The sequence below is a fragment of the Amblyraja radiata genome, chromosome 9 (genome assembly GCF_010909765.2).
Source record: "Amblyraja radiata isolate CabotCenter1 chromosome 9, sAmbRad1.1.pri, whole genome shotgun sequence".
Lineage (NCBI taxonomy): Eukaryota > Metazoa > Chordata > Chondrichthyes > Rajiformes > Rajidae > Amblyraja > Amblyraja radiata.
The window spans coordinates 20024488-20043928 of record NC_045964.1 but is presented as its reverse complement, the minus strand read 5'-3'; the positions used below and the strand labels follow the sequence as shown (position 1 = coordinate 20043928).

The following is a 19441-nucleotide window of genomic DNA, read 5'->3' as shown; positions in this document are numbered from 1 at the left end:
CTGATTCTGCAGGCAATGCCTGTCATTCACAAGTGTCATTTAAAAAAAATTTAGCTTCCAAACTTCACAGGTTGATTGTAAACTTTCAACAACTTCTTTAAAAATAGATCTTATTAGTCTTGGAAAATTAAAAATTATGAACCAATAAAAACTAAAAAGGCAGAGCCAATAACCCTTAACGTCTTTCTTCCTTCTATTTTCCTAACACCTTTCAAAATTGCTTTTGCACAATATAATAATTATATAATTTTAAGTAACAGGAGTGGTGTTGTGACCCTGATCAGATTGGTTCTTTCCATTATGCACCGAATTACAATTTCTCTAAATCCACACATAAATTTGGGCTTACGTTAAAGGGCTAGAGTAACTCATTGGGTCAGGCAGCATTTCTGGAGAGCATGGATAGGTGACATTTCGGGTCGAGACCCTTCTTCTGTTTCAGGAATTCAGCTTAAATTTATGTTAAACTGGGAAATTTAACTTGAAATAAATCTCAGTTGCAAATCACCCTTAAGTTTGACAACCTACAATGGCTTCTGGTTCAGAAGTGTTTAAAAAAAACAAAAAAACCTCTTCCTTGATTTTATTTTAACTTTTTGGATTTGCCAGTCCTCATTCTTGTATTTCCTTCAAGCTAGCTAATTACCAAAACATGTACACCCAGCCATCCTGGCCCTTTGGTAATCCCTGAATCAATTTGTTGATTTCTGGTGGCTAAGCCCTAATTTAAACATTTCTGGTGGCTAAGCCCTAATTTAAAAATAGACCTATGTTCAACCACTAAATGATTGATTATTACTTGCATTAATATGTTAATGGGTCTATGGTCTGCGTATGATAAATCTTAGTTGCACTCAATATAATTGCTGGCAATTGTGATTTGATATTTGAACTTTGAGAGATGGCAAATCTTAGGTAGATTGGGGAAATTTATAGTAGAGAAAGAAACATTTAAGAACTTTTTTGTTTAAGTAAATTATATCATACTGAAAAACATACCATACTTATAACATATTTATAAAAATGTTTTACTAAGAAATAGTGATGCAAAGAATTTGTGGAATTAGGAATAGAGTTATACTCTTTTGTTTTCAAATAATACTTTGTCCATGAATTGAGATTGGTGGATTTATTTCTCCTCTGGTTGTTAGGGTATGAACGAATGACCATTGGTAGTTACACTTTTTTGGGATTCAGATTCAACTTTAATTGTCATTGTCAGTGTACAGCACAGAGACAACGAAATGCAGTGCTATTCAATGCTAATTTATTGTCACATGTATTTCGGTTCAATGAAATGCTTGGTTTTGCATACAACACGGTAAAATCATGTAGCAGACCTCACGTAGGCAGACCTCACCAAGGAATGTCGCCATGTTTTGGCGCCAACAAAGTTACAACATTTTCCTGAACCGTCCTATCTACTGTCTGCTGCCACATATAGCAGATTTTACATTTTTTGGAAAAAAAACAGCATTCATGTTGTCACGTGAAAATAGATCCTACAGATATAGCTACTTCAGAATGATTTTATGTTAAAAGATTCCGTCTGACATCGTTAGACGTATCGTTGAAATATTAGTCTTGTATGGCTTCTGAATCACAATGTCGGACCATTTTATGACAATACAGCGACAGCCAGAGTTGGAGATGGTACATACATTGTACTGTCAGTAATATACAGTCTACACTTTGTTGTACAGCAAACACAGTCAATTTATCAGAAAATATAGTCTGTTTAGAAGCTAAGCTAGAGATTTATGATTCAAACCACTGTAAGTTGTCCCAATAAAAGCTAAGTTATTTGTTTAGGAAAATACATTGAGTAAAGTTACATAGAAATCACTTGGAATGAAATCAAATCCAGCGGTTATAAGATTGCATTCGTCATGCTTAATTGACAGGAGAATTATTTAGTCTTTATCAATCTTGTAATGAGTGGCATCGTAGCGGTATGCAACAATACATTCTTCTTTGGTACGAAATAAAAAATCACATGATTGGACATATAATCTGTCAATTCAATCAATGGCCTTCTGAGATGTCATGTGGAGAATTGAGTTGTTCATTGAGTAAATTGGAAGTCAAGTGTTCCATTGATTGGTGCTATTGATCAGTACAGATCACTTGGCATCGTCCCTGTGTGAAGTGGGTGCCCTCACTGTCTATGACCTTTTGTAGGTTTTACTGAGGATACTTCACTATCTCCAGGGCAAGTTTCAAGCCAGGCGCCTCTACTGTCATGAGGGTCAGTGACATTGTGTTTTCTCCCTGAATTGGCGTCTCACAGTTCTTTCCATCTAGGTACAGTTTGTGGCTGCAGCAAAGTTGTTATCTGCAGTTCCCAAGAAAGACAGGAGATTTTAAACATTGTCTCTTGAGTTTGCTAAAATATTTTAAAGTAGTTTTGATGGGCATTGCGCATGATTTTTATTTCCATTTAATGGAGATTATTGGAATTGTGAGGATAAGCAAAGAGGGGCAAAAACAGTAGACATTCAGTTGGAGTAGTCTGAAGAAACGTTGTTCACGAGGCTTCAGTGGATGCACATTTTCATGTGTCAACCATTTGACCCCGAGATAGAACAGTATTCAGCAGGGGTTCATAAGAGCCAGTGGTGTGATATATTGCTTTAGCTGATATCCGTTTTGTGTTCTTGAAGTTTTCTGGACTAGGGCTACCCTAATTCTTATAATTGGCCAATTTTAGTTAAATGACAATGGTATGTGAGAGACCTAAACAGGGTATTTACAAGGAAGCTTCGGGTCATGGAATCTTCTGTTGCAGAGAAACTTGAGTTTGTTCCCTGCTTCCCTGTTGTTCAAGTGGAACATCGACATGCCTGTTGTGATCTAGGTTGGGTTAGCAGTACAAAGTCTTTTTTTTTTTTAAAGCATTCCATTTCCTTTAGTATTGTTGATGCCTGTGGTAGCTGTGTCATGAGAGTCGTGAGATTCCTTTAAGTTCAACATTTATTGCACTTTTTTGGGGTATTAAGCTGTTGAAAAGAGCCAGTAATGCAAGCATTACCCCTCCTCCACAATGATAGGTATTTTGAGTCTTTGTTCTTGGTTGCTCTTGTTGCCAATAAAATATATAGGCATTTTTTCAACAGTGTACCAATGATACTTAGATTATTATGGAGTTAAAGATAGAGTGTGAAAATCAACAAAGTGACGATGGTGCAAGGCAAAGAGGAAATGAAACAAAGAAAGAAAGATGGGACTCGACTCCTGGTTGCCGCTCTGAAATAATAGTGCTAGAAATTTACTGTAGGTCAGGCAACATTTGTTCAGAGAGAAACCGAGTTCATGTTTTAGTTAATTGACCTTTCTTTTTATCTTGTTATATAGTTAATCACCCAGACAAATCATTTTGCTATGCCAATTGCATACATCCAGTGATGTAATACTAAATCAAGAGTGCTTTATATAATTTTGACACTACATAGGAGGGAGTTTAAATCATAAATTCAGTGCTGAGATGAGTTTTGGGGTTAATGGCCAACATCACAGCATTGAGTTGCAAGGAAAAGCAATCTTTACAAGAATGTGAGTGAGTAAACAGATATTAAACATCATAAAATGGGCACTGCCCTTCAGGGTTTGCTAGGAAATTGGAACTGGAATGTAAATTTTGGTAAGTAAAAAAAATCACCATTTTGGTAAATAAAAATGTTTGCAACTCTTTTGAAGAATCTACTTTCGCAGGCAGGTTAAAACTTATTGGGCAAACAAGAAGGAATAAATATTTCATTCCTCCAAGTGACTTTTGGATGTAGATATTATCACATTTTATGGGAACAGTTTGTGTTTTGGTATGTCCACATGCCGTGACCTGCTAAATCACTCTTAAGTTATACTGTGACATTTTCCAAGTTATTTTTCTTCCTCAGTACACATGCAGCAAATGTTGCAATCAATGCAACTCTCCCGAGGCTCCTCGAGTGGGGTTAGCAATGTTGGCAGCTATATTAGCATATAACTTGAAGGAATAAACATGGCATCAGAAGTGAACGTGACAGAATCTTGAAACATACCAGTGTTTGGAGGATAATGTGTTATGGCAGCAATTAACTATGCCATAACCTTTGAAATTGCATATTTTCCTCATTAGCTGAGAGTACAATAGCTTACAACATTCAAAATGAAAACGATCGAAGAGAAAGATAAATAATAATTGTACTAGGGCAGCACAAATGTGGCGGGTAATTTTTTTTTGTGACATTGAGTAATGTGTTACTTGACTAAAGATAAATTGACATTGTTTATGTAATCTTGAAAACTTTGTCAACAAAATTTGTAGGTTGATGTCGCCATAAATGCAGGCCCCAAGCACAGAAGGAGATTTTCGACATTGATACAAATCTGTTTCGTGTGGATGTTTAAACATAACTATTTTAAAATTATTGGTTGCCAAAAGGGCCTGTCCCACTGTACGAGGTAATTCAAGAGCTCTCCCGAGTTTAAAAAAAATCAAACTCGTGGTAAGTACGTAGAATGTACATAGCGGCTACGTCGGAGCTTGTGGATGTCTCGTAGCGGCTCGTAATGCTAACGGCAGGTACTCGGGAAACGCGGTAACTCGTGAAGTTTTTTCAGCACTGTAAAAAATGTCCACGAGAGCCCCGAGTACCTACGAACGGCTATTACCGTAATTCTCTGAGTTTGAATCAGGGGAAACTCGGGAGAACTCTTGAATTACCTCGTGCAGTGGGACAGGCCCTTAATAGCCCAGCTGAATTCCTAATTTCATGAAGTATGATTGTCACATTCAAATTGTGATTGCAGCACAATTTATGTAAAGAAAAAGTGTAAAATAAATGTGCAAGGCCGCTTGTGAATGTAGCACCTCGAAAATGGATATTATGACTGAACTATAAACATCTTAGCGATGGAGTTGAGCTTGGGTTCTTCAATTGCAACAAGAAGATAAATTTGAAAGCAAAACAAAAGAAATGGCGGGGGGAGACGGACAATGCCTCTCTTCTAACTATATCTTAAAGTTAAGCTTCCCAAGGTGTAGAATAGTTTTGACTATGCATCCTTCAGAAAACTATGCACCATTTTAATCTTCAACATTTTAAAAATTTGTCACTAAAAATACCACTGGGATCCTCAAGGTACTCTCTTGCCAAGCCAGTCAAAGTATTAATAAAATCCTTCCTTAAGGGCTAAATAAACAGATTTTTTTAAAGTTACCCTAAAGCTCCACTCGATTTCTTAAAATTGAATGGCTCAGAAATGAATCAGTTTGCAGCTTATACACAACCCTTCATTTAATGTAGTTTTTCAGCTGTAGAAGGTCTTGTTAACCTTTCTGTGGCTGTTAATTGCCTGGTTAGCAATTTAATTAGATTTTAATTGGCTTGCTGCTTAACTATGCCTAACCCTTGTTCTGCAACTTTTAATATTCAAGACGAACAAAAATGTTTTGAAGTTCTCAGTCAACTGAGATGGAACAGCTTTTGGAAGGCTTCTAAGTTTTCACTGCTCTGGGATGCCAGCTATGCTGGCTTGATTTTGAATAATTAAGACATTTTGATGGCCTGGTTTTGCAGAGTGACGTCTGCAGACCACACTCACTGTTGACTCAATGCTCTTAATCTGAGAGAGGGCAGTGTATTGGTGTTCTTTGGGACTTACAATGTTGTTTAGGACAGCTGTGCAGTGATAGAATGATGGCCTTAAACCTTTATTAATGGATTCCAGTGCCATGTTGGCAGCAGGGAGTTTGTAAGTTATTGAGTCATCGAGTGATACAGTGTGGAAACAGGCCTTTCGGCCCAACGTCCCAGCCACACTAGTCCCACCTACCCGCATTTGTTCCATATCTCTTCAAACCTGTCCTGTCAATGTACCTGTCGAACTGTTTGTTAAATGTTGGGATAGTCCCTGCCTCAACTACCTTCTCCAGCAGCTTGTTCCATACATCCACCACCCTTTGTGTGAAAAAGTTACCCCTCAGATTCCTATTAAATCTTTTCCCCTTCGCCTTAAACCTATGTCACCTACTCTGGGCAAAAGACTGTGCATCTACCCGATCTATTCCTCTCATGATTTTATACACCTCTATAAGATCACCCCTCATCCTCCTGTGCCTCAAAGAATAGAATCCCAGCCTAAACCTCTCCCTCAGACCCTGTAGTCCTGGCAACATCCTCATAAATTTTCTCTGTACACCTTTCCAGCTTGACAACATCTTTCCGATAACACGATGCCCGGAACTGAACACAATACTCTCAATGCAGCCTCACCAACGTCTTATGCAACTGCAACATGACCTCCCAACTTCTATACTCAATACTCTGACTGATGATGGCCAATGTGCCGAAAGCATGTTTGACCACCCGATCTAACTGCAACTCCACCTTCCAGGAACCATGCACCTGCACGCTTAGATGCCTTTGCTCGACAACACTCCCCAAAGCCCTACCATTCACTGTAGGGTCCTGCCCATGTTAGCTTTCCCAAAATGCAGCAACTCACATTTCTCTGCATTAAATTCCATCAGTCATTCCTCCGCCCACCTGGCCAATCGATCAAGATCCTGCTGCAATATTTCGCAACTATCTGCAAAACCCACCCACTTTTGTAATAAGCTGATCTTTCACAGCAGCGCCCATATTGCACATCAGATGTAATAACAGGTTACTCTGACCTTGGTGCCTCGTTAGTTCGGGAGGAAATTATCATTTATTGTGTATCAAAAATATCAACGAGTATGGTTAAGTTGAGGTTGGGATGTGGTATGGAGTTGACGCCTACTAAAAGGGGGAAGGGATTGTGAGATGTAAATAGGATATGAAAAGTTGGATCGGATAAGAACGTATTGCCATCTCCAAAATTCTGGATAGAGATTAATATACTGAATTATTCTAATATTTTCTTTCAACAGAATTACTTCATTTGAAATTATTTCCTTCATCAGCTTTCTTTAAAGCCATTTATTTTAAATAAGAATAAAATATAATGCCATTCTGTATCTGATAACTTATATCTTTATCATGTGATGGTATTAATTGTACCCCTTTGGAAGTTTCCGTCAAGATGTTATGCCCTATTTATTGTATGTACAAGTACCCTCAGTATAGAGGGATTGCAATGTTTTAAACTGTATTTCAAAGACTAATTTATTTCACCACCCGAGTCTCTGCTGAACGGGTAATCACTTTTTTGAGCGGCGGGACCACATCTGCTCTAACAAAGCAGTTTAAACAGTTATATTTTAAATGAAGCATGTTTATTTTTAAGGAGTAATTTTGACTGAGGTTATAATTTACAAAGGACTTGCAATAACACGAGCATAATTTTTACAATACAGAAAAACATGCCACTGAGTTACAGATTAACAAGTTGTCTATTGAGGATAGAGGCAGAAGAACTAATTTTGTGTCTTTTCTCTGTAACCTAATTCCTAACCTGTCTTACATTGTTTTTCTGTGAGTAGACATCATCAATATGTGATGGTTACATTGGTCAGGACAAGTCGATAGCGTGACTTGGTTAAGTGATTGTGGGCCTTATCTTTCTTTTACACTAATCCTGAAGGTTACTGTGGAAGTTATGGTTGATTTCTGTTCATGAGTCCTTGACAGATGAGGGTCACATTCTTAAGGACATAATGAGTCTGATTGATAATGTCTCTTGATAATGTCAAGATGATGGAAAGTGGTACTGTTCAAAAGCATATCGTAATCCACAATAAACCTTTTGAACCTAGGTCAGCTTCTACTGCTGCCAGTTTCTGCAAGAAACTGAGGTCAGCAATAAGCCTTTCGAGCCTGGGTAATGAATATCGATCCGACTTGCATCCATTTAATTTGTCTGTATTATTTTCCGAAATGAAGTATTCTTTTTTGGAACATACAAAATCTAGGAAACTTAGCAGTATAGATGTTATGTGGCTGGTTTCCATGATCATGTAGTGGGTTGGTGATTTAAAATCTTGGATGTCTCCGATGAGAAGGCATTTCTTGATTCTGGAGGTTGTGGTTACTTGATATTCTCTGTCCCAGAAAGTTGAAGACTGAGTGCTTTTGGACTAAAAGGGAATCGAGGGTTTTGGTAAATGGATAGGAAAGTGGAGTTGAGACAAAAGATCAGTCATGATTTTCTTAGAAGGCAGTACCAGTTCAGGTTTATGTATAGTGCACTTCTGTTGGTTATGTTTTGTATTAATCATTGAATCAAGTAAAACGTATATGATTTCGAAGAATTGTCATAGAAACTGAGATATATCTTTGTCTAGTTATTTGCAATAATGTGAATTGCCAAAACATTCTAGCTTATTTATCATGAATTGTCAACATTTTTATCTTTATTGAAACTCCCAGCTCCAAAGATTTCCATGTAATTTTTTTAGAGTCATACTATGTGGAAATCTGCCCTTCGACCCAACCTTCCCCTGCCGACCAACATGCCCGTTCTTGGCCCATATCCCTCTAAACCTATCCTATACACGGACCTTTCCAAATGTCTCTTAAATGTATGAGAGTTTCTGCCTCAACTACCTCCTCTGACAGCTTGTTCCATATACCCTCCACCCTTTGTGTAAATAAATATTTACCACTTGGTAACTCTTGGTAGTAAATATTCCTCCCCCTCCCCCCCCACCACCACCATAAACCTATGTCTTCTGACTTGATTTCTTGATTCCCCTACTGGGCAAAAAGTCTCTGTGGATTTTTTTTTTCTCAATTCTCATTCCGTTCTTCAGCTGCTTTGAGTATCTAAATCTGTTTACTTTCAAGTAGTCTGCTTTAGATCGGTTGTCAGTATGTTAAATGAAGCTCATAAAATATTGATTCCCTGTGTAATGTTTGGAGCCGTTGACACTCAGATTCTTACTTCTTTGTTTGTCTGGGTGTCCTCCCTTTACAATAATATGTACATTGCCTGTTTTCCTTTCTCTAAGAGCTAAGATTTATTTGTCATGTAAAAATCCTGAATTATGAAGCTTTTGTTTTTTTAAACTATTTGAAATCCTTTATTATCAGGTTGCGTCGCCTCACCATGGAGCAGCAGCATGTATTAAAGGTAAGAGATTTTCAACTAAATTAGTTGCAGTTCATCTGTCTACCTAGAGGCACTAAATATCCCAGAATTAGATTCCTATCTAGATTGTTCCATTGATTTAATGCTGCTATATGATTGAACATGATCAAACTCAGCATTTTGGATCTTTCATTCAAGATTTAGGAGTTACTTGAACCTCTTTTTAACTGCTTGTAAAAACTGAAAGTGCACTTGAACCTCTTTTTAACTGCTTGTAAAAACTGAAAGTGCATGTCAAATGTTTCAGTACATTTTATGATGACCTCTAGTTTATGCAAATGCTGTAAGCATATAATAACTGCGGGAGACAAAGCTTTCAACAGCACTTAAATCTTGTACTAATTTGGTGCTCTGAATTCTGTATATATAGCAACAAGTAGAATGTGCGTGTGTGTAATGGGTTTGATGGATCCCTGTGTGGACATTTGAACTTCAATTGTATTCTTGGTAGTAAAGACAAAGTTTTCCCGCTTTCAACAAATATCTGTTCTCTTCATAAATCTTATTTTAGGATTGTGCATTCTTTTTGTAACTCTCTGGTTTATCAATTTGTCATAGAAAATATGAATGTTATAAAACCGTAAAATTAAGTTGCAAATCAACTAGAGCACTGCCAAAGAAAATTTAAATCCTGTGTTTCAATTTATGGATGTGATTGGGTTTTGAAGTAGTACGTAAATCCTTGGGTCTTGTCCAGTAGAAGGTCATTGTACTCCTGAATATGTAAAGCAAAATGACCACACTTTGTTTGAAAATTGACTTATAAATTGTACTTATTGAAGTCACAAATGATGTCCTGTATGACATTAACCAACAAGCACTCCAGCCAGTGGATTAGACAAACATGCCATCTCATCCATTGGTTGGCTTGGTGGGTGGATTTTCATCTAGGCTCACTTGCCTCGCTGATTATATCTAAGCCATTGTAGCAATGACTTTCCACATTTCAAAATCACCGAAGGCTTACCCTATGGTCTCCTAGTTATCTGAATGCTGTTTCTTGGTGATAACAATAAGCTTGAGATTGGCCACCATATACATACCATCCGAGAAGCCTGACATAAATAAGAGCAAAACAGCCTGTTTGTTTGGCACCCCATCAACTACTCTGAACAGCCATTCCCTCGAATATCAGGACACACTAGTTGCAGCATGTGCCATGTACAAAATGCTCTGCAGTTCCATGATTCAGACCTCATAACAATGAAAGATTAGTTGTATAGTTTCAAGTCAGAATGGTTTGCAACAGAGATAAATATGAAGGATGTAGTGTTCCTATGCCTCAATTGCCCGTACTCCTTCATGACAGAGGTTGCAGATTTCAAAGATGGTGTTGAATGGCCCAAGGTATTTTGTAGATGGTTCAATTTATCGCAAAGGAAGGAACTGGAGATGCTGGTTTAAACCGAAGAAAGGCACAAAAAGCTGGAGTAACTCAGCAGGACAGACACATCTCCGGAGAGAAGGAATGGGTGATTTTTCATGTCGAGAAGGGCCTCGTCCCAAATTGTCACCCATTCGTTCTCTCCAGAGATGCTGCCTGTCCTGCTGAGTTACTCCAGCTTTTTGTGTTTAATTTATTGCTATTGCTTCTTTGAATGGGTTGTAATCTCAAATTACAAAATAGAAGCAACTGGAAAAAAAACTGGCTTGGAGATGATAAATTTAAAGTTTGTAGATGTATCTTTTTCCCTAATGTCTGCTTGCAAAATAGGTGATCCATATTTATTCATTTTTCTTCCTGGATTGATATTTTCTCATTCACTGCATTGTGAAGGAGTAATGCCTACATCTTGAAATATCTTTGCTATCTGCACTTGGAGCCAGCATTGCGAGTTAGCCATAAAAATAGTTGTATATCTGTTCATCAACTCGCTGAGTAGTAACCAGAATGTAATGTAATTTTCTACATTTGGATTCCTATGTATTTAAAATGACGTATATGCATTCAACCATGAATTGATTATTTTTCTTTTTATATCCACTGCAGGAGATGAAGAGACGGGGAAAACCTCTGATGACATTAGTTTGAGCTTGGGCCAGAGCTGCAGTTTGTATAAAGATACAAATGATGAACAAGGTGAGCATGGCCTATCAGAATTTGACTGAAAAACAGTGCAGTGTCATGGTCGACTCAATTATCTGGGGAATTTTGAATCATGACCTACTTTTATAAGCTATAATTTTACAATGAATATGCTTGGAATGAATTGGTGTCACTTGGTTATAGTTTCTTGATTATGAAGGAGCAATAAAGTTAGGTGATGCATTCAATTCCAGAACAATGCTACAGAGATACTATGTACTTAATTTTTGTATAAGCTCTTTTCCTCAACACCTCTGAAGAGCTGTGCTTTCGAGGACGGGAGAAGAAAGATAAAGTAACTTCAGTTGGACATAATATATAAATATAAAATATAGCATGAGGAGCGCATGGAGTCCATTCAAATGGATACCCCGCCAGTCAGTAAGATCTGTGCACCACATTCCTGCACTGAACCCATCATCATTGATTCTCATAGTATTCAGAACACTTTTGATCTCTGTCTTGAATATTCTCAGTTACCAAGTGTCCAAAGCCCTGTTGGGCAAAGAATTGCAAATATTCACTAGTTTTTTTCAGATACAGAATGAAGAACATTTTTCTATTCTCTGCAGTGAATGGTGAAATCCTGATGGGCTGGACATTCTGCATCTACCCTGTCATATCCTGCAAGAAATTTGCATGTTTCAACGTTAGTCACCACATTCTTAACTCAGTGGTTATAGGTTTTCCTTCAAGGACAAATTGCTCCATCCTAGCGATCAATCTGGTGAACCTTCAATGCTTTCCCACTGTCGCAACTTATTCCCTCATTCGATAGGGAGACCGGACCTGTACATAACACTTCAGATGTAATCTCACGTATGTAATATATAATAGAGCAATAAGCCACTACATTTGTACTCAAATCCTGTGGCAATCAGCAATTACATTTGTCTTCCTAATTGCTTTGCTAAACCTGCTGTATATTAACTTTAAGTGATTTGTGCAGATGTCTCCGAATCCCAACACTGGTCAAGCTCTCATCATTTTAACAAGTACTCTTCCATTTTATTGTTTCTTATGATCTTGTGATCTATTTTTACATTATAAAACATGGAATGTCGCTGCACCTTTGGCCCATTGTATTTGCGTTAACCATGATGGTTATAAATTAATAATCAGTAATTCCTGGTAACCAGATTGTAATAGCTAGGTTGTGGTTTGTGTTGTGCAAAGTTCAAGAGCCTGATTATTGATGGAAAATAAACTTTTCTTGAACCTGGAAGTCACGGTGCATTGGCCCCTGTGCCGCCTTTCTGATGGTGGTTGGGAGATAAGAGAATAAACGGGGTAGTGTGGGTCTTTGACATTGACTACATTTTTGAAACAGCACCTTTTGTAGATCCCTTCGCTAGTAGAGAGGTCAATGCTTGTGATAGACCAGGCAATGTCTGCCACTTTTCGCAGCCTCCTTCATTCCTAGGTCAGACTACGAATCAGGCCATAATGCAACTAATCAATATGCTTTCTACCATATTCTCGTAGAGTTTGATAGAGTATTTGGTGACACACAGCATGTTCTCAATCTTCTAAGGAAGTTGAGGTGTTGCTGAGCTTTCTTTGTGACTGCATCAGCATGCTTGGGCCCAGGACATATCATCAGTAATATGCATGCCCAGGAACTTGAAGCTATTGACTCTTCCAACTGCCGTCCTGTCGATAAAGACAAATTCATGGATCCTCGCCTTTCACTTCCTGAAATCACCAATCAAATTCTTAGAGATACAAGGAACTGCAGATGTTGGTTTACAAAAAAAGGATAATGCTGGAATAAATCAGCGGATCAGGCAGCATCTCTGGAGAGCATGGATAGGTGTCGTTTTTTGGTCTCTTGCCAACATTGAGAGCACGGTTGTTATTCTGGTTTTGTTCAATCAGATTATGAATCTTACTCCTGTATGCTGAGACATTGTTACCCATTATTGTGGTAACGTCAGCAAATGTAAAGATGGCTTTGGAGATGTGCCTGGCTATTGTCAGGTATATAGAGAGAGTAGAGCAGAGGATGAAGCGTACAGCCTCTCTGCACCTCTGTTGATGGGCATTGAGAAGGATGGCAGTTTGTGTTGCCAATTCGTATCGATTGTGGTTTGCCTATGAGGAAGTTGAGGATCCAATTGCACAGAGATGAACAGAAACCCAGTTCCCTAAGTTTGATAAGTTTAAAGAGGATGATGGTGTTGATTGCATAGATGTCATTTTGAGCAACACCCTGATGTATGTTGTCCGAATGGTCCATTGGAAAGTGGAGAGCCAGCAAGAGCACATCCCCTGTTGTTCTGTGTAGTGTATTTGTTCATTCACTGAATCTGCCTGTATCCCCTAAAACCATTCTGTGTCCTGCATGCAGCCCACATGCTTTTTAACTTTGTATCATCATCAAACATGGCTCTATTACATTTGATCCCCTTACAAGGCATTGCTAGCTTGTGAACAGCAAAACTATGCCACCAGTTCCAATGGCATCCCACTAAACTTGGAGTCAGCACTCCCCACCGCAACTGGTTTCTCAAAATCCTGACCAACAGACAATAATCAGTGAGGATAGGTGACAAAACTTCCTCTACGATAATCCTCAACACTGATGCCGCACAAGGATGCGTTATCAGTCCCCTACTATACTCCTTCTACACTCATGACTGGGCAACTAAATTCCAATCCAACTCAATTTACAAGTTCACAGAAGACACCACTGTAGTGGGCCGATTATCAAAATGACGACGTTCTCAATCCTCTTTGAGAGAGAACGGAAATTGAGAACATTGTAACCCGGTGCAGAGTCGGCAAAACATTGGCCGACAGGAAGGAGTGGCAGCTGGACAGCACGGAGGGAGCCCCACGGTGACCTGGCACGACCTGTTGGTGGCGGAGTTCTGTAAAAAGCACTGTCGGCTGGGCTACAACTTGAGTCACGTCAACAGCTGCGTCAACCAATGCAGAGGCTGGTGAAGAAGGGCTCGCTGGTACACCTTGTGGTAGATGTCGGCGACTAGGTCGGGAGGTGTTGTCCACTGCCTCCCTTGTTCTTGCTCTCCTTCCCAGTGTTGTACTGAAAGTGGCCGAAACCGGAAGAGCAGCAAGCCCGGGTGTTGCTTTTATATCTGTGAAGCTGATGAGAAGCCCTCGCCATCTTTTCGTTGCAATCATACAGGTCATTCAGGAAACGGGACCTCCTATTGTGAATTGTTTATGGAAGTACGTTTACGTAACTCACCAAATTACATGCAGGTCTGAAGTATTTTTAAAAATAATTTTCTCATCCAGTCTAAAGATCAATTTATGACGGTCATAGGTGATGTGAGAGTTACAATTTGGTTCTTTATGATTTGAAAGCTATAGAATCTACTTCTCACAATTTGTGTGCATGCTGCTCAGTATGTGAGTGTTAATGTTTGTCATTTTTTCCTATAGATCTGGTACACGATGCAAAGCTTTTTCAAGTGGTGGTGTCGAATGATTCCTTGATGTCTAACCAGGCTTTAACATCTTCGGCAGCTCAAGACTTTCTAAGGGATTCCAATGACAAAGTGACCTACCATCACACAGAGCATTCATTGTCGACTGCTTGTGACACAGAAGCAGCCTCCCTTGTACCTTTGCATTCCCAATCATACAGGAAAGATCACAGGCCGAGAGGAGTGCCAAGAACTTCAAGTTCAGCGATTGCTTTTCCAGACACATCTCTCAGTGATTTTACTCTCTTTCAGCAAAGGAGAGGATTAGACACCGTTTGTGAATTAGAAAGTTCAAAACCTCTTTCAGGGTCCAAGGAGTCATTGACTGAAAACTCTTGTTATGCTGGTGTTTTCCAGCTAGATAACTTACTGAAGGGTGGTACTTCCCAACCATCATTCAAAGCAGGACTCAGTAAGCCTTTAAAAACAGATAATAGTGTTGATAGTCTCCAGAGTCTCAGTACCAGGAGTAGTGGGTCAACAGAGAGTTACTGTAGTGGCACGGATCGAGACACCAACAGCACTGTAAGCAGTTACAAGAGTGAGCAAACAAGTTCAACCCACGTGGAGAGCATTCTTTCAGAGCAAGCAGAAACCTCAGCAGATGAGAACAGCTTGGAAAAAAAATATTACGAGAAAAGCGATGCTCGCAGCGGATATAGCAGTGAACCAGAAGGTGAGAGTATTGTGGAAAGTAGTGAAAGGCCTAATGGTAAAAGGAAAAAATTACATGCTGCAACAAAAGATGGAAGTTCCAGTCAAGATCCTGAGCAGATGTCCGATCAGGTGCCGACTGGAGGAAGACTCAGTGGTTCTGGTGATGCTAACAGAAACCCTCATGCAAACGAATTGAGCGTTGACATCTTGAAGCAGCATGGTGAATTAGTTCCAGAAACACCCGTGGAACAGAGAGTGGAAGAGGTTGCGGAAAAATCTTCTCTGTCAATGGATAAACAAACAGTGAAGGATGAAACAGCGAGGCAAAAAGACGGGGACGTAAGACCCAAATCTAATTTTATCCACAGAGCTGCTTCTTCACACAAATCGAACCGAAGAAAGTCAGGGAAAAAACGAGCAAGCAGTTTTGACACGAGCCGGCATAGAGAGTATGTGTCATTTCGTGGTGTAGCTGGCATTAAAACTGGCAGCAACAGCTTTTGTCCAGATGAAGATTCAAGTGACCAGAGCGACTTGAGCAGAACCTCCAGCATGCATTCAGCACATCGCTTCAGTTCAGACAGTTCATCCAGCACCACATCCCATTCATGTCACTCTCCCGAAGGACGATACCATGTCTCAAAAGCAAAATACTTGTCTCGAGAAAGAGGCACTGACTTTGAAGCTATGTTAAAGATCCATTCTGGTTCAGAAAGTAGTGCTAATAGTCGTAGAAGGTCAACTCGCAGGACTCTCAGTGCAGCCAGTGCCAAAACTCATGCACGAGTACTCAGCTTAGACAGTGGGACAGCAGCCTGCTTAAGTGATCTGAGTAGACTAGGGACACCAGATAAAGTGAGATCTTTAACTACATCTAAGTCAGATTTGGATGCCAAGGAGGGAGAGGTGTTGGATGAATTGTCTCTTATAGGCCGAGCATCACAACTAGAATCTGTAACTCGCTCACGGAACAGTTTACCCAATCAAGTAACCTTTCAAGAAGCAGAAGAACAAGGAGTCGCCAGTACAGGTGGGTTGTTAAACAATTAGACTTGATTAATTGTAAGATAGACTACCTAATACTAGTGATACACAAATTTTGGATGAAGAACAATGAATTAAAGATATGCAAAAAAGGAACAATGATAAAGGAATTAGGCCATTGTTATCTGTTTGTAGGGTGAAAACGAGAGAGAGAATGTATTTAGAATTGAAATGATCTATGTATTTAGAATTGAAATGATCACGTTTTTTTAGAGATCGGAGTCCTTCTTGTCCAGACTTTATTAATTGATTTCTAAATTTATAATAATACTAGGCCAAGCGCGGACCCGTTGGGTCCCGTTCCCCCAATGTAATATTACACCAAACTGCGTATGCGCGGCCTGACGGGCCCCCACTGCGCAGGCGCAACTGCTGCGTTCAAGGTTGTGCCGTTGATGGCATAAATTAAGTTACTAAAGTGAAGAGAGGACCCGTGGAGGCATCTGTAAAATGGAACGAAACTTACCTGTTGGGTCCCCGTTGTGAGGCCAGGCAAGTAAAGGGGAAAGGGAAAAAAAATGGTGATCTGAAAATCTGCAAAGGCCGTAACTGCGCAGGCGTGGATACCAGGCCCACTGCGCACACGTGGGGCTGACGGGCCTCCGCCAACTGCGCAAGCGCGGCTGGCAAGTGGGGGCGCTGTTTTAAGGTAATTTGTTTTAAATGTCAATAACTTGTAAAATATAACATAAATCTGAACAAAACTTACTACTGCACACCACAGGACAATGGTGAGTAAGGTGAGCCTAAAATTGTAGCGCTATTGTGTACCATTTTTGTGGAGTTTCGAGACCAAGCAAACAAACGAAACAAGGTGAGAGTTTTAGTAAGATGGATAGATGGATGGAGGGATGGATGGATGGATGTGACTTATTTGTGTACATGAAATTTTACACACCATTCAGGCAACTCCTTGTTGGTGTTATGCACTCTACCAGGTCCTCCCATTCTTTTCCATTTAACTCAGTTGGTATAACCATTTGTGTCGGAAAGAACTGAACCATTTATTGCATTCTCTCCCCATCTGCTAATCTAAAGACCCTTTAGTTGCATCTACACTGTATGACTCTGCCATATCCTGAATTACATGTCCGGTCCCATCATTTTCAGGATGAAGAATTATTTTCCAAAATTCTTATTTTAGTTTTGATATTTTACTTATATTAATGGTTTTTAGTTTTATTTCATCTTGATAATTGTAGCACTTTGTGTATATTCTTGTCAGAATCTTTCATGATTTCAAAGATTTCTCTCACTTCACTGCTCAGCATCTTTTCAAAAGCTAGAGACTGAAATAGCTTCTATTGAGCACGAATAGTTATCTTGATACTTTTTGGCAACATATCTTGAATAGTAGTGTATTTGTGTATTATAATTTCATTTTAAGTTAGGTCGACTGCTTGTGGTTGACTGATTTAAGAGAGACTCGCACCTTAACTTTTGAGATTTGGGAAGAATTCATGGGTACAAAATGACTGAAGCATGCTGAGTGCTCGATGTCGGTGCTTCTTTTATTCTGCTCTGTTGCTGGATTTGACTTTAGGTTAAGTGGTTGAGCTCAATTGTGCTGGGAAATACTTGGCATTGTGGTGGGATATTCACTTTCCCAATACTGATCAGCCTGGCCTCTCTTTAGGTACAGGCCTCATCTTCTGATCCCATGAATTAGATTAGAAATGTAAGGTGGTAATCTTCAATTTGTTTATTATCATGTGTTTAGTGAAATGAGGTTCTCATTATTACAAGCAATTTTGTATCTAATTGTCTCTGTCTCTGATCAAGAGACATTTAAAAACTTACCCAGACTGAGCATGAGATGAGGCTTTATATCCATTTTGTGGCTTGTGCCATTGGCTGGCTGGGTGATGCAGTGGCTGAGACCTTGCCATGCCTCACTGGACATCTCTAGAAGCAGAGGGAGCAGGTTGTTTAGCTCCACAACCGGCTAGGTAAACGTAGATGTGTGGAGACGGGAGTGGCAAGTCTCCTCTTGGAACCAAACTTACCTTAACATAGGTACACAAAAAAGCTGGAGAAACTCAGCGGGTGCAGCAGCATCTATGGAGCGAAGGAAATAGGCAACGTTTCGGGCCGAAACCCTTCTTCAGACTGATCAGGGGTGGGGGGGGCGGGGACAAGAAAGGAAAAAGGAGGAGTAGCCCGAAGGCTGGGGGATGGGAGGAGACAGCAGGGGGACTGAGGAAGAGGAGGAGATAGCAAGGACTAACAAAATTGGGAGAATTCGATGTTCATGCCCCCAGGATGCAGACTCCCCAAGCGGAATATGAGGTGCTGTTCCTCCAATTTCCGGTGCTGCTCGCTGTGGCCATGGAGGAGACCCAGGACAGAGAGGTCGGAGACGGAGTGGGAGGGGGAGTTGAAGTGCTGAGCCACCGGGAGGTCAGCTTGGTTATTGCGGACCGAGCGGAGGTGTTCGGCGAAACGATCGCCCAACCTCCGCTTGGTCTCACCGATATAGATCTGCTGACATCTAGAGCAGCGGATGCAATAGATGAGGTTGGAGGAGATGCAGGTAAACCTCTGTCGCACCTGGAACGACTGCTTGGGTTCTTGAACGGAGTCGAGGGGGGAGGTAAAGGGACAAGTGTTGCATCTCTTGCGGTTGCAAGGGAAAGTGCCCGGGGAGGGGGTGGTACGAGAGGGAAGGGAAGAATTGACAAGGGAGTTATGGAGGGAGCGGTCTTTGCGGAAGGCAGATATGGGGGGAGATGGGAAGATGTGGCGAGTGGTGGGGTCACGTTGGAGGTGGCGAAACCGACGGAGGATTACTTTTTGTATGTGACGGCTGGTGGGGTGAAAGGTGAGGACTAGGGGGACTCTGCCCTTGTTGCGAGTGGGGGGATGGGGAGAGAGAGCAGTGTTGCGGGGTATGGAAGAGATTCTGAACGGCTTGAGTTGGAGGACTAAGTCTCCTGTGGGGGCTACGATTAGGGAACGGCTGCGTTGGGGGAGCAAACCCAACGGGTCTGCACTTGGTCTAGTTCTATAATAAAAGGGAAGTGAAAGATAAAATTATATTCTAATAATACACATTTAATACAGCAATTTGATTATTTCAAATGTACAGTCAATATTTTTGGGTGATGTATTATGTGCAGAGTTATTTAAGATGGCACTATGT

The 19441-nt window shown here is 40.2% G+C and overlaps 1 protein-coding gene across 3 annotated transcripts in view; it reads left to right on the top strand.

Annotated features, from left to right (window-relative positions):
- The window catches only part of pcnx1 (pecanex 1), a 207777-nt gene that overhangs the window by 66657 nt on the left and 121679 nt on the right, over window positions 1-19441 (top strand). For all 3 annotated transcript variants that reach the window (XM_033026821.1, XM_033026820.1, XM_033026819.1), the window contains exons 4-6: window positions 9000-9039; window positions 11048-11137; window positions 14555-16285. In XM_033026821.1, the coding sequence (XP_032882712.1) occupies window positions 9000-9039; window positions 11048-11137; window positions 14555-16285 (1861 nt within the window). The remainder of the gene's footprint in view (window positions 1-8999; window positions 9040-11047; window positions 11138-14554; window positions 16286-19441) is intronic.